At 43.9% G+C, this 15707-nt stretch overlaps 1 protein-coding gene across 4 annotated transcripts in view; it reads right to left on the bottom strand.

Moving 5' to 3' along the window:
- Positions 1 to 15707, bottom strand: part of sema5a (sema domain, seven thrombospondin repeats (type 1 and type 1-like), transmembrane domain (TM) and short cytoplasmic domain, (semaphorin) 5A) — a 121027-nt gene that overhangs the window by 27211 nt on the left and 78109 nt on the right. For all 4 annotated transcript variants that reach the window (XR_004786521.2, XM_035618812.2, XM_035618813.2 and 1 more), the window contains exons 13-15: positions 12858 to 13039; positions 11621 to 11764; positions 7487 to 7634 (exon numbers count right to left, since the gene is read on the bottom strand). Coding sequence is in view for 3 of the 4 variants with exons in the window: in XM_035618812.2 (XP_035474705.1) it covers positions 7487 to 7634; positions 11621 to 11764; positions 12858 to 13039 (474 nt within the window). In the remaining variant the exon portion in view is untranslated. The remainder of the gene's footprint in view (positions 1 to 7486; positions 7635 to 11620; positions 11765 to 12857; positions 13040 to 15707) is intronic.

Raw genomic sequence — 15707 nt, 5'->3', positions numbered from 1 at the left:
TGCAGCACCGTGGTCAGTGTATGTGCAATAAAGATGTCCCACTGTAATAACACATTCAAGCCAATATTTGGGACCTTTTGGGTTTACATTTACAGACTGCAGTTGATTCATTTAAAGGGGCAGTGAGCGATTTTGGAGAAAGCTTATTCCTCTCTTTGTTGTTGTTGTGATTTCACTGCTCAGGCCGAGCCGCGAACCCGCGAGCACACAGTTGGAGCACAAGAGTAAATATGCGCTGATTTTTACAAAACGTTTAATGCTTTAGAATCGTTTACTGCCCCTTTAACTAGTGACGAGTGCAAGTGCAGGTTCAAAAATTAATTGGAGGGTTAGGGTTAGGGATGGGGTCTCGACAACTGCTCTTCCAAAAAGTTAACACGGCAACTCATCTGCCTCGTTTGAATTGACAGAGATGAGCCTGTGGAAATCAGAAAGTCTGAGGACAGACAGAGATTTCTGGGTTTATTAGAAGGATTAAAAAAATAGACAATAATGAGAATCCGTGGACGACTTGAGAACATTTACTTTCCAAGAGTTATATAGAGGATTTTTTTTTCCAAGTCATATCACCCTGTCGGCTGTTAAACTCTGTGGGTCCATTAGGTGTAATAGATATCTTATCTTATGCAATGGCAACTGAAAATTCTTGTGCAAGGGGTAAAGGAGAGGAAAGAGACAACTGCAGGGGAAAAGAAACAAAGACTTGGTGGGTAGTATCCCATAACTAATAATTAGTGTGGACAGGAATAGGCATGACTATCATTTTGGAAATCAAACAGAAATAGATGAATAATAACAGTAATTACACCGGCTACTAAGCTAATAGACTGAATGTAAAAAAGGAGATGGGGGCAATATGATGATGAATATGACAGTAATATCATGAAGATATGATGGAGGTCTCTGGTATCATGACTTAACCACAGGTGAGTCCCCACCTCTTAACTGTACTACATCCACTAACTATGTAAAGATTGTGGTTTGTTAATTTTCTTCACCGCAATAAAACGAGCCCTGTTGTGGAGGCAACAACACAATGTGAATACAAAATTTGGCACAATGATAAAAAAAACAAAAAGACAGTCCGTCCTGCCTAAAGAGTGCCAATTTTTTATTAACAACTTCTGAATAATGCATTTAAATTTAAAGGCTCAGTCCAGCTCGTCTCTTAAAAGTCCATAAACCCCACATACACATACTCCCACTAAATTTAATTTAATAACTCCGCTCAAATGACGGTCACTGAGCCAGAGCGGCGCATAGGTCATCTTAGGCGTTACAGTACATGCCGGCCATGTAAATGTGGCTGTGTGAAGAGAAAGAACGAGGCATATTTGAATTAAACTTCACTGTTGGGAGTATAATGATTTAAATGTAATATATTATTCTTTCCAGTTCATAAGGCGAGCTAATAAAACTAGAACAACAACAAGGAAACATTTTCTGCACTTCTCACATATCCACACTCACGTTTGCCTCGATTTCAGAGAAATTAACCAAAAGTGAAAACGTGGCAAAAAGCAGTCGAGTGTGACAAGTGGCGTGTGGAACACAAAATTGGATTCAATTATTCGGCAGATTTTTTCGACTCATATCGGCGACCCCCCCCCCCTCCTCCCCACAGGCTGGAGCAGTAAAATGCATCACGGGCGAACGGAGAGCAGCGATTTTATGCCGTGCAACACCTTCAGCGGGCAGCTGCTCTGAGACGGGCAACACTGTGATGTGCGTTTCCTGGCCGGAGCTCAGGAGAGCTGGGTGGGAGGATGCTCCGTGGCATCTTCACTGCTTCACAAGATACACAAGCTGCCTGGTTGGTCCGTATCGATGTGGTGGTCAGCGGCCGGTTGACTACGACTGTGAGAGAAGAAGTTTTGCCTTAAGCCTGGCACTTTGGCACTGTCTTGAGAGTGTGTGTGCACTTTGTGTGCTGTGTGTGTGTGTGAGTGTGAGTGTGTGAGAGAGAGAGTGAGAGAAGCGCTTGCATGTTTATAAGTTTATGCATGGCTGAGTTATGGATTCAGGCTGCTCCTATCTCATTCTGTCTCCATCCACAGACCTTTCTGCTTATTTTTAGGTGTTATATGCTGAGGGGATACAAGATGAGAAAGATGAAGGGCAACAAAAAAAACACAGAGGGAGAGAGAGAGAGAGAGAGACGGACAGGATCAGAATTTCTGTTGGGGAAGTATAGACCCTCAGCATCTCTTCTTTATGTATGAATGTGGAGTGTATGGATGAAATACCTTGTATGTCTTTACTTGTTTATGTGTGTGTGTGTGTGTGTGTGTGTGTGTGTGTGCTCACTACGACCCTGACATTTAAATGTATGGTCCAGCTGTGAGACGTGAGGGTGAATAATCCTCTTCAGTGGCCACGTCTTAATCTTTTGTGGTCGAGTCTGTGGAAATAGAGGCTCAATGTTCCTCAAATCTCCGTGACACATCAGTTCAATTAGCGGCGGCGACCAAAACACACTTTGTCAAACATCGACTTCCCTCGCTCTCTCTCTTTCTCTTTCTCTCTCTCTCCCCGTCTCCCCACCAGTCTGACTTCATAATGAATCCTGCTGTCGGCAGGGAGAAGGTTGCATGGCTGCGCGCGCACTCACGCACACACACACACACACACACACAAACACCAACCGCTGAATAATACAAAAATACACAAGTAAGTCCACACATCCGTCTGCCTACACACAAGCGCCGGGTACTTAACTTTCGTTTCACAGCCGGGCCGCACATCTGAACTCCTCGCAGGTAAATAGAGCGGCTCGCAATATCATTACGCAGCGCTGCGCGTCGTCGCGTCTGCATGGCCCGCATATGACTTTTGCTTAACTCTGAGAGACAGAGTCAAGATGTGCCGTTCAGCAGAGAAGAATGGCCCCCTTTTTTCGTCGCCTGCATGCGAGCGATATTAGATGTACTTAATACAGTTACGCAGGAAATGCCACAGTGAATGATGTCTCCGTGGAGACGCCGCATCGCAGAAGCAGGCCTGCTTTTATCTGTACTTGGAATTAGAATAAATACCAGTGTGCTATTTACAGGAGAGCAGAGGATCTTTTACTCCTGGCTAGATCTAGTTTAAATGTCAGACATACTCTTTAATATAGGGAAGTAGTTATTACATTGTTTCAACTTATATGAAAAAAACCAAACATTTGTAAGTTTGTTTTTCTTCTTTTCTTTTAATCTGCTGTAGAGAGAGAGAGAGAGAGAAGGAGATCTTGATCTCAATGAGATTAAATGATTAAATAAACACTGCAAGGGTCCGCCTCTTATATCTGGTAATTATGATTTTATTAATAGCCTCTTTTCCAGAATATTTTGTGGTTAATGAATAGTGACTAATTGCCTCAGTGTTCAGGGGAGGAAGAAAATTCTTCCAATCCATCTATGGCTGTCTGGCTGTGTCACCACACAGGGGGCGAGCACCGGGAGTGTTGTGCTCATGGTACAGAGCTGTGCATCACCGCCAGGCCGCCGCAGACTCGCTTGTTTTATTTCCAGCCCAGATTTCGGGCGGTCCCTCCGGGGAATTCAAACCTGCGGGTTTAATGAAAGGAGAGGGACGGAGCAGCGCTGCATGAACCGGAGCTCAGACTGATGAATTTGCAGTCACGTGGCCTTTGGCACCGGCAGAACGAGGCACCGAGCACCTCAGGACTGAGCACCTCCCCGATGATAAGACTGTTGTTGAGGCAACGACACGCCGGGTATAGTATAGCAGGTTCAATGGAAATGAAGCACCTCGAGAGTTAAGCTCTTCTAAACACGCATGTGGCAACACTTTGTTTTCAGGGTAGCAGAGTTGCGTAGTGAGGAGAGACACTGTTTAAATTAAAGTGTCCTTGACCTAAATCCCTACTACCCCCACTCGAGCTACTCTGTCCCTGACTCTGCATCGAGCTCCCCATGGAGGAGGCACGGGGTTGGGGAACCTCCTGCCTCCGGGCCATAAAACACGCGTGTAGCTCTGGCGAGTCATCGCTGCTAAACATCGCGGCGACTGTCAAGAAAATAAATAAATACATGCGGAAACGACACACTTTTCCAGTCTAGGGCTAATAGCTGAGAAGATGGAACCTCATTCAGAGGGAGGATTAGGAAAAAGAGTCTTGTTGCTAGAGTCAAAGTCAAATTGTTCCAATCTGTCAGTTGTGACAAAGAACCACAGTTGAACAGATTACTGATATGGCAAACGACACTGGATAACACTGCATACTCCTCTGGTCTGTGATGAAAGCAACCAGCATAGCAAACAGTTCCAAATGAGCCATTTTGAGACTGTCCTCAACCAAACAACGGCCACACAGGTCATTTGTTCAAGCAGCTTGTTACGACCTATGTGGCCGCTTTAAAGACCACAGACCTCTAGCGGACTTTATGTCCGCCAAGTTTGTGTATTTCAATGGGTTTGCTTATGATTCTCTGCAATGTCACCCCAACCTTAAAGCTGCTGTCGGTAGGATTTGCAAAGAATAACTTTTTTCATATCTGCTGAAACTGTCGCTATATGCTGGTAGTAATATGTGAGACAGATCGTCTGTGACAGACTCTGGGTCATTCAGCTCCCTCTACTGCCTTTAATGCCATTTGCCAGAATCCAGAACCTGTGCACAGCCTCACTCGCTCGGTCACGACCGAGCTCACGTCTTCGCAACGAGGAGCTCGCAGCAGAAGCGGAGTTAGTTTGAAAACAACGCGGCAGAGAAACGCCAAGCATCGACAAAACTACCTCCTGTAATCGGCAGAGGCGCTTATGAGACACATACGACAGCAGAGTTTGATACATGGAACAGGAATTGTTGTCTTTGTCAGCAGTGCATGGCACTACCAAAAAAAGTTGAGGATTTGTTTACGTTTTTTTACGAGCTGTGAATTGCATCATCATCATCATCACCTGACATCAGACGCCTCACCAAAACAGTTAAGCAGTTAGTTAGTATGATATGTGTTCAATAATTAAGTATGGGTTCCACAAAGGATGTCATAAAAATTGTAATGGCCCCTGATAGGTAAACGGTTCCCGAACCCTGCTAGAAGTGTTCCAAGATCTGGATCCGGGGATCAATGGAGAATCACCATAAAAAGGAACAGCGAGTAACTTTACAGCTTGTTGTGAATGTTGACCACCTACATCGTGTAGAAGGCTGCTATCCAAAAGTTAGTATTTCTCGTGAATTCCTGTTGCCCGCCTATTGTCTCCGTAGAACACCGAGCAGATGTTAGCTCGTCGCTGCCTGGCGAACGCCTGGAGCTGACCACAGGTGGCTGCGGCGATATCAATCCTGACAGGTGATCGTGAATGCGCACGCGAACATAGACACGGCAAACGTCAAAGACGTACGCGGTGTTCGTCTCTTCACGTCTCAGTCGGGTGTCTCAACTAAAAAAGTAGCCGTGGTGACAAAACCTTCAGTGTGTGTGTGTGGTCTCCTTCTGTTTAATTAAACATGGATCGGTCCGGGGGAAGTGGATACAGACAGATGGCACATCAAAAAACAAGCTCCATTCTACTTTTTTACTTTTTTGGGAGATGATTCCTCGCTGGAATTTAAAGAACTAATTCCCATCACATGGTTTTTAGTTGTTAAATACAAATCCATTTGTAACTGTTTTCAATTGGAATGGCGGATGTTATATGGATTTTTAAAGTTCCCCGGCTCCAACACTTAAGCTGCGGCTCTTTAGGGGCTTCGAGTGCATTGAGGCAGTTGTTATACATTAACTGCTGCGCAATTAAGCACCTTATCAGAGCTGTGAAGGGAAGGCAACAAATGTTTATTTTATCTGAGTGAATTACCCGGCTACAATACACGAGCAAGCCAGGCTGTCTCAGTAAAGTCTTCACGGGGGGAAAGAGAGGGTGTCTGTGAAAACCTGCATGTGATTACTGCTCTCGTGGCGGAGATGGCCCCAATTAAGTCCATGTCACAATTTAGGACGACAAGGAGCAGACGGAGGAAACACAACAAACAAGAGGGGGAGAAAAAAGGTGAAGTCCAAGAACAACAGCGAAAAAGGAAAAGTGTCGAAAAGAATGAGGGAAAGGGGGGTGGACAACAACCGTTTCCTGCAGCTCTCTCTGGAGTGTCGCCTCGCTGTCAGTAGTCACTACCAAACACGTCTCTTCCCCTGACACTGATTAAAAAACAATCCCGCACGTCCCCCCGCTTATGGAAGCTCCATACCCGCTCACTCGGCCGTGGATCATCTCAAAACTGGGCTTGAATCAAAAAATAGCCACGACAACTGACAGGCAAAGACGGGTTTTTTCTCTCTCTACAAAACAGCAGCGACGAGGCACCCCCCCCCCCCCCCCCCCCCAGTACTCGCCGATCGGTTTCCTTCTGTGAACTGAGCTCCTCCGGGAATGCCACTGCATTCCCAGGATGCTTCAGTGAGGATAACGGTCGCCGCGCAATGACAGAAATAAGACAGCTGTCATTTGATGGGGACGAGTGTGTATGTGTGAGAGAGAGAGAGAGAGAGACAGAGAGACTGTTAAACTGTTAACTGTTACTTAAATGGAAGGTCGTACTTTTTTAACTGGGTCTTCAGCAGCCACTAATGGACAGTTGTCAAATACAATAAAGTATATGCTCTTGAGGTTACAAGGCCACGTGTGGGATGTTTCATACCTGTAGGATCTGTTTATTTCAGCTAAATGGGATTTTCGGTTGTTGAATGCTTTTTCTGATATTTTTCTTTTTAACAAAACACTCCAAACAGTAACTTAAATTGTGTCTATTCATGTGCGTGTAAGCGCAAAATCAAGTTGCGTGTGTATAATTCTGATTATAGTTATAATTTATAACCAACATCGAATCCAGCTATTGAAAGAGGTGACGTTCAACGATCAGTTTTGCTTTGTCTTCCTATTACATCACAAAGTTTATATCAAAGTGGTGAAGAAAAAGCATAAACGAACAAAATAAATATACACACTTCAAGGGTCCACATGCATCCACGAGTCCCTGACCCATATTCTTTAATCCATTTCCGAGAGGGAAACAAGAAGCCGCAGCTCTCATGTGCATCCTCTTCTATTTTTTACCAGGACTGTGGGTGATGATGTGAGTGTGTGTGTGCGCGCGCGCGTGAAAATAACACCAGAAATAACACGAGCATCACATCATCCTGTCAACGAGGCGAACGCTAACATTTCAACACTTATTTGCATCATCCTGTGATTCGGCGAAGCTTTGTGACGGAACATAAGCCTATTCATATGTGCAGTGATTACCGTATGTGTGCATGGCACTAAATAGGTCTTGGTAATAAATCTGATGGCTGCTGCCACCGTGTAAATATAGCCGGGGGATTTAGTCATGTTAGATGTTCCAATTTCATCACGACTTGACTCTTCATTGCATCAAATGACTTGGCCCGAGTTTTCCCAAACAATGACAGTGACTGGGAGAAAAGACGGATGAGAAGGATGGTGCGTGCGAGAGCCATTGTTGTGTGCCACGTACCTGACCGCACCCAGGACAGTCGTTGCCGTTCTCACAGGTTCGCCGTCGCGACTGGACGCCGCCGCCACAAGGCACGGTGCAGCGTTCCCATGCCGACCAGGCCGACCAGTAGACGTGGGGCGGGCAGGGCAGGTGTTCATTACAGTACCTGGGAAGAAAGAGCAATAACCACATGGGATGAGCATGTGACTCTATTTCCTCAGACCGCCTCATTGTGATCAGGAGAGACCTACACTATCAGTAGAGTAAGATGAATTTAATAATCATGCTTCCGAGCTGACACAGACGCATTCAATGAAAATGGTCAATTGTCTTAATGTTGATGGGAAAATTTAAAGGAAGCTGTAGCCTTTCTTTGAAGCAACATCAAGTAACTTGTGCTTGCAACAGCGGCCTATGCAGCCACGGGTGGTTATTAATTCCGTCGGCCACCTCGTCCGACCATTCAAGCGGTTGCGGGGGCATCAATCGCTCGAGAGTGCAGTCCAACGCTCTGAACTTAAACACTGAACAGATCCGGAACCTGAAGTGCAGTATCTGTACCAAAACATGCAGAACTCTGTTCAGCAATGTTTGATATTTTTGAAAGTTTCCTTTGCTGAATAATAACTCTCTTTGTTTTTAATGACTTCTTAGTCTAGTTCACTGATCTGCAGTTTGGGATCATGTCTGCGCTTGCTGGGCCTGATTCCATTGCTGACTGTCGTTCAGTTGCTTCTCATGGGAGATCGCACCCACTCAAGTTGCAAGAACAGACATTCAGGGCGATTGACTGGGAATGAAAGAGACGCCAACCTTCCCTATTACAAGTCAGCTCAAACTTACATTAACTGGTTTTGTGGAAAATTCAATAGTTCCTTTATCTGACAGGAACACTAAAATCATAAGTGAACGGCGCCGAGGAAGGCACCAGGCTCGTGAAACCATGACACTGAGCTGTAATAGCTACAAAGAGTCTGCGCCACAAGACAGGGGCGTCTGCTAATAACCCTGCTAACTTCACTTTAAACAAAACTTTTACAGCTTATCTCTGTGATGTGGCCGCAGAGTGCAGAGACCACGGTGCGCTGCGTTCGAACATCTGACAGAATCATGACATGTCTGTGGTGTACGCGTGTGCACGGTGTAATGGTCAATGTTGCATTAAAGTACATCTAATAAAAGCCCAAATCGTAATGAACATACATATGCAACCTGCATAATTCATTGACACTGCCTATTAAAAAGGCCCCAAAGAAGCATGCATCATCTCTAATTACATCGTTTTACAAGACAGGATTATTGCGATGTCTAAAATACTTAATTACTTTGTCCTCATTATAAAATAACGATAGACGATTGCCAGGCTTATTAGAGCCGTATAATTCATTTTATAACTTTTACGCATACTATAAAAATTTGCTTTTATTGCTATTTTGTTGTGTTTTTGCCAAACGGCCGCCTTTTGAGGGGAACTTGTGCTAAAACAGCTTTGGCTTTAAACCCATTCCTCTAGAGGCCCAGGCTGGATATTTCCATTATAATATTCCCAAATACTCTTCAATTGTATAAGGAAAATCAAAAGCTCCATTCTGTATACCCTGGTTATATAAAAAAAAATCCTTAGAGTAGTGTGCTCTTTTCCACTTCCACTAATCCTCATGCTTGTAGTGGGATGATACTGTGGGGAGGGGAAGCGAGGAAGAGTGTGGATTACAATCAGGCCAACGCCTCAGAGGGGGAGAGAAGAATCTACATACACACTTAAACAGACATTTGCGCACGCTGGGATGTATGCAGACACAAAATACCCCTGCTGCACCACAGCTCCGATCAATATGAAGCAGCTTTAGAGCTTCGGAATCATCATTGTATACGCTGTAATCATTTCAGACAAGTTGGTGCTTTGATCCATCTTATTTTTATGCCCCCCCCCCCACCCCTCCCTCTTCTCTAAGACTACAGAGCTGATCAGACTTAAACGCTGCTAATTACTCACTATAGGCTGAGTAAGCAGTGTGGACCATGTCAGAGTGCCGGGAGGAATACGGACAGAAGGTTCATAAATGCAAGCATTAACCAGCCAGATTTGAGCCCCACAGCACTGCTGTGCGTCGGTCGGTTTCAGAACATTTGCTTCATCTTTAGAAATCCCTGCCTGATGCAAACAATCAGGCAATCTTTTTTTTGATTTTGGAAATATGTCCGCCTATGCTCGCACCATATGTATGCCCGTTTGAATATGGTACTCGAGGAAACATGGGAGGAACGACGTGTATAGAAAGACTGAAAGGAGGCCTGCGCCCCATAAAATAAAACCCTTTACGGTATTAAAACAATTATTCAGCGTGTAAGAGCTAATGAAGAACCAAACACCTTGGCCTGTGTACTTTCAGGCAGTTAGTTTTTTTTTTAAATTTTAACCCACAAAACAAAACAACAACAAAAAAACTCTTTCATTTTTGGTTAAGAACAAGAGAAAAAAAGAAAGAAAATTTTGGCTTAAGATGAACTCCCGGAGAGTACACAGACCCTCTTTCATGCCATGCCGATTAAGAGCTTGCACAGAAGACGTTTCTTTCACACACTGGTTACTGTGAACAACAGACGTGGTGGAATTCTTTGGACACAGTTACATAGGTTGAACATCCAACAAGAAGACTTCCCTTTAGGGAAAGGGGATATACAACCTCCACATCTGGATATGCCCATATTGACCACGCACACGAAAATGTTCTCGCATCTTCGTCTTACCTTACACTCCCTCGGGCAGACTGACGCAGCACAATGCATCAGTTGACACACTCTCTCTAGTCTTACTGTTCATTTGTGGACACACATCCGTGCTCGCACGCACACGCGCACGCACACACACGCACACACACACACACACACACACACACACACACACACACACACACACACACACACACAAGACCCTCACAGTTGGTCCCCTGACTGGCCTAAGGTGTTTTAAATAGCTGAACAGAGCAAGTACAGGGAGCAGGAAGGGGAGATGCGACAAAGCAGATTAAAGCGAGGGGGAGGAAAACCTGCTTCTGGCCTGCCATGGTACCGACCAGTGTTTTATGTATAAATACATTTTTTTTTGGTGTGGCTCATGAGTAACAGGGCTGTGCCGGTCACTCCATATACTCTACTCAGAGTCAGGCAGACCCTTTTTTTCCAAGGACTGCTCCACGGGGAGCATTAGTGAGTAAGGGAAAAAGGGACGATGGGAGGTTAGAGGACGGAGAGAGGAAATGAAAAAGTGCAGAGACAGGAGTGGGAAATAGAAAAAGGGATGTAATATAAGGTTCATCCTCGAAGGCCGCATCCAATTACCCATCCATTGCAATGCTGTTTCTTTTACCGTGGTAGTGATAGGGAACAATTTTTTTTCTCTTCTTTCCTTTCCTGCGCAATCGGAACTGTATTAATTATTTTTAACACTTTCCCTGCATCCACCTTTGGTTAAAGGCAGGATGAAAGGCAAGGCAGACATTGTGTTAGCAGTTTAAATGAAAACTGAAATAATGCGATCTAATAATAATGTATTAAAACCACACATTTAAAAAAAAAATGATGGATAATATCAGAGCTTCTGTCAGTTTTTTGCTGATTTGGCAACCACTGAACAAAACTTTCGGATAACCAGCAAAAAAAATGACGAGAAGAATAAAACTTTCTAAAGACTTCTAATCTCTTGACCTTTTCTACCTGGGCTGTTTTGTATATCTCTTTGTGCTTCTTCACATACTTTGTCCTTGAGAAAGTGAGTTTTTTCCAGGGCCAGAAGGTTGCTTAGAAACCACACAAACATCTTTAAAAAAGCTATTATTCAACGCCAGAGCCCCATAAGCTTCAAAACGTGGATTCAAGTCTGTGTGTGAAAGCCAGATAATTACCCAAGCACAGAGCTATCCCACTCGTTGCTTAATTGTCTGTCACCAAGTTGGACAGAAATGAGAAAAAAAAAGAAAAGAAAAGTCAAAGTCATACCTTCTAATCGTAGGTTGCAAATTATGAAGCGGAGTAGCTTTTTCCCCCCCTCACATGCACAGAAATCCAAACATGCACAGGATGTGTTTGCTTTAATCAGTACATGCAACAACATTTTTAAATGTGGAAGGGTGTGGGTGTGCGTATGTATACCTCTCTTCGCGGTTCTGGCCCACACACACTCGTCCTCCATGGCGAGGGGTCGGGTTGCTGCAGGAGCGCTGACGGACCTGGAAGCCGATGCCGCAGCTGGTGCTGCAGGGAGACCAGACGGTCCAGGGAGTCCACGCTCCGTTTCTATGGCGACGCAACATCAGCGTGAGTTACTTTAGCCATTAATGGAATGGTGGCCAGGAGATCACACAACATCACAGACGACAAGATTATAGCAAGGGGATTATTCATTCAAGCCTTAATAAATCTTTCTTCTGCCAGTCATTGTTCGGAAAAGGAAGGCATGGGCCGGGAGACTGCACCATGATGCACCTCTGCGTCTTGGGTGATGAATAATTAATGGTGGGGAATACACAAATGTACATTATATAAAGACAAATACTGAGAATTAAATCCTTGATGTAGAAATCAAATAAAAAATGGCAAAACTAGTGATTATAGAGATGTAGTCCGGTGCTCGTTCAAAACGTGCCTGATTGTTTAGCCTGCTTTAATGTAGGTTGCAGCTTTCTTGAGGATGTCAACCAAACAACTTCACACCAATTATCTGTCAAAGAAACATCCCGAAAGAATGGAGGCTAGGAGCCTGGGGTTGGCTTTACTTCATATCACATCACAACATGAAGAAAATCACTTCCTTGGTCCTCAGCAACACTCGCATCAAGTTTGAAGCCAACCGGATTGAGTAGGTCTCATGACCATCGAAACACAGGTGTACAGACCGGCAGACGTAGATTCCACTATTCATAGTAACAGACGTATATAATCTATATAAGGTGACATTGTTTGTGATCTACCCGAATTATCACATTGCAGTTATGTTTTTATACTTATAACCAACTAGAGTTATAAGAAGGATACACTGGACTCTGGTAACTCATGTTAAACCTGTATTTAAACTTTTATTAGACTTAAAGATTAATGGATTATTTATAAAAAAAAAAAAAAAGTATCCTTTACCCAAAAATGTATCTTTCGTGCAAGAATATGCCCAAGGATTGGTGTGAAGAGTGTCAAAATCAGTATTAGCTGAGAGGGTGAAAAAAGAAATCTGATATCCAATCAACACTTTTAAGCCCTGAATAACTGACATTGAATATGCAATGCGATGTTTTAATTAAAAGGTGTGAGTACACAGGAAATGATGTTCTCTCTCGTCATCCAAATGCACAGATGTTTGTTCGGAGAACGACGAGTGATTTACAGATGTTTTTACCTTGAGCAGTTGGCAACCTCCACACTGATCCCGTGGCACTGCTGGCCCCCGCATTGAGGGGCGGGGCTATCACAGGCCCGTGTCCGACACAGACAGGAGCCCGCACTCCCGCCGTCATTGTGACTACATGTGGACCAGCCTGACCAGGCACCAAAGCCTCCATCGATCGTCACATTACGGATCTGTTGGGAGCGAAAAAGGGACCAGGAATAACACATTGTTGAGTGATAGCTCTTCTCTGAAACCCGGTTGCTGCATTAGACTGATGCTTCCCAGTAATGTGTTGCTCTGGGAAACACAGCCTGTGGCTACAGACGATTGCAAACAGAAATCAATTTGCCTCAAACGGATGCAACAAAATAACTGCATTACACTATCTATAGCACACTCAAAACCTGTGCAGTTACAGGAACAATAACGTGCCTTAAACACATGGAAGATATATGAAAACATTTCTCTGTGACTGTGTTGAGATTCTGGAGAGAAAAAAAAAAGGAAAAAGGAAATGAAAGCTGTGAATGGACACGTTCACACGAGGAAAATAAGGAGGCAATAACAGTGGCCACGTAAATAGATATTTGATTTGATACTAAATACAAAATATCGCCATTCAGGGCTGCACATGATGTGAGCCATGTCGTGACGATATTGTGTGATTGAGGGATTTAAAAAATTGCAAAGAACACTTTCACACGGGGAGGAGAGGCAGCCTTAGCATCGGTCTCTTCGGCAGAAGCAGACATAACACCTACCCTCTGCTCTCAGTGGTAATTGTACTCTGCTGTGAGCCTAAATGGGGGACGCTTGGCTGAGACGGACACAATTTGTATCAATGGGCATGCTAAAAACGTAAACACCTCGAAAGGCACGTCGCATTTCTCTCCCCGATAATTCATAGCTGAGGCTACATATTACATGGTACATGCAGATAACATCATCCATTTTTTTTTTGCTGTGTTTTGGGTCGTAAAAAAAAAAAAATACAGCAAATGAATAGATGAATAAAAATATATAGTTTTTTAATTGGTGAAAAAGGCGAATGCCAAGCTTCTTTCATTAAATTGCCAGTATAAAAAAAAGGAAAGGACATCAGAAAACAGGATGATAGATCATTTCTGAAAGGTTGTCTGTGGATTATAATATAAGTAATTTCACTTTTTACAGACCAAACCAATCAGCCGTCTTCATTTTTTTCATACTGTAACATCATGTTTTCAGGGTGAAGGTTGACAACAATTACTTTTTTGGCAAGCTGCGCCCCTTACAAAAACATTCAGAGCAGACATTCAGTCAGTTTAGCCTTTTTTTTGCAAACGGTTAATGGACTCATCTGAAGTGAAACCACGACTGTGATAAAAAGACAGACTTTTCTTTTTTCAGTTCTCACATCGTGGAATTTAATTGCTGCAATCACACCAATTTCCCCCGGCTTCAGAGCCATATTGTGCGGCCATTTCTCGTTGTCCGCATACAAATTTGTCACTGCCAAAGTCAATTCACGCTCACTCCAAACGGAGGGACCTGGTTGGACAAAGGTTAAGTGAATCAATACATATTCTATCGGTGGCGTGGGCACTGGCATGTGGCCACCAAAAAAAAAAAACATCACAACATGAGGATTAGTGGCTACATGCATGCAAATGGATATTATCTTCGATCGGATCCTGAATTTAAAGTCATAGTTTGAAATTCATGGAGCTGCATTCATTTCTTATTTATAAGTGTTTTTTTTAAAGAAGATTGGCATCTCATATTTGTGTTTCATGTGAATCTAGAGCCAGGAGACGGTTTGCTTAGTTGAGCATAAAGAATGTGTAAAAAAGAACAAGTTGTTCTTTTAAGAAAATGTGCCGGACTGCTTCTTGGCTGTGAGCAGTGACTCCCTGTCCGCTGCTGAACATACAACTTGTTAATTAGTGAGATTTAGAGGTGCTGGTAGGTGGAAAATTTGAATCTTCAAATGTGGCCCGGCAAGCTGTTGTGTTGAGCCGAGGTAGCTGCGGCTCCAGCGTCATAGTTTCCTTACAAACCATGCCATCCACTTGATCATTTAACATTGGCGAGAATGTAAATAAGTGCATTGCCCAAAATATTTGACTATTCCTTTTCCCATTTGTACTATAAGCAGTAAGGAAAGGAACTAACTAGTTTCACGTTGATTGTGAATGTTGAAAATGTTGAGTTGCAGCCAACAGTGACTTGCTGAAATTACAATGCGTCTGCCCGTTTGTGCACACGTGCGTGGCTGTCTGCGTCCATGAATATGTCTGAATCTCAATGTGGATGCAGCAAAAATTCGGCTCTGCTAACAGATGCCACTGGGTTGCTCAGTGCCATCCTCTGCCAAATATTGGTCTGAACACAAAGCCCAAATAAAAGGGTATGGAGGCACACAGCACCCTCGCTGCTGTGCCTGGCCTCAGAAATGGTGCGCGAGACACAGAAAAAGAAGGTGTGCCATGCTGAAACCGATAGGCTTACCACCCCCTAATACAACCCCCAAATTTGGTGCACATTTCAAATGAATGGAAAAGCTGCTTTGCTAACGAACGAGCAGTTAAGAGGTGAATGATAGAGGCAGTTCTCTGGATCGTCCCCGGAGTAAACGGCGCTCTCCTTAAAGTTAACTTGTTGTGACCGCATGGAGAGGATGGGGGGCAGACGTTCAGAGGCGAGGAGCACAGATGAACATATCACATCCATATGGGAAGTAAGAGTGAGAACGGGTGCAGAGAAAGGGAAGCTGTGTTTTCTAAGTAGGGATAAAAAAAAAAGAAGCAAGAGCAGAAAAAAAGAGGGAGAACTACAACAAAGTACATAAAGATTAGGGAGAAGCTCACAGCGATACTC

The sequence above is a fragment of the Scophthalmus maximus genome, chromosome 21 (assembly GCF_022379125.1).
Source record: "Scophthalmus maximus strain ysfricsl-2021 chromosome 21, ASM2237912v1, whole genome shotgun sequence".
NCBI classification, from domain to species: domain Eukaryota; kingdom Metazoa; phylum Chordata; class Actinopteri; order Pleuronectiformes; family Scophthalmidae; genus Scophthalmus; species Scophthalmus maximus.
This window is presented reverse-complemented; position numbering and strand designations above follow the sequence as displayed.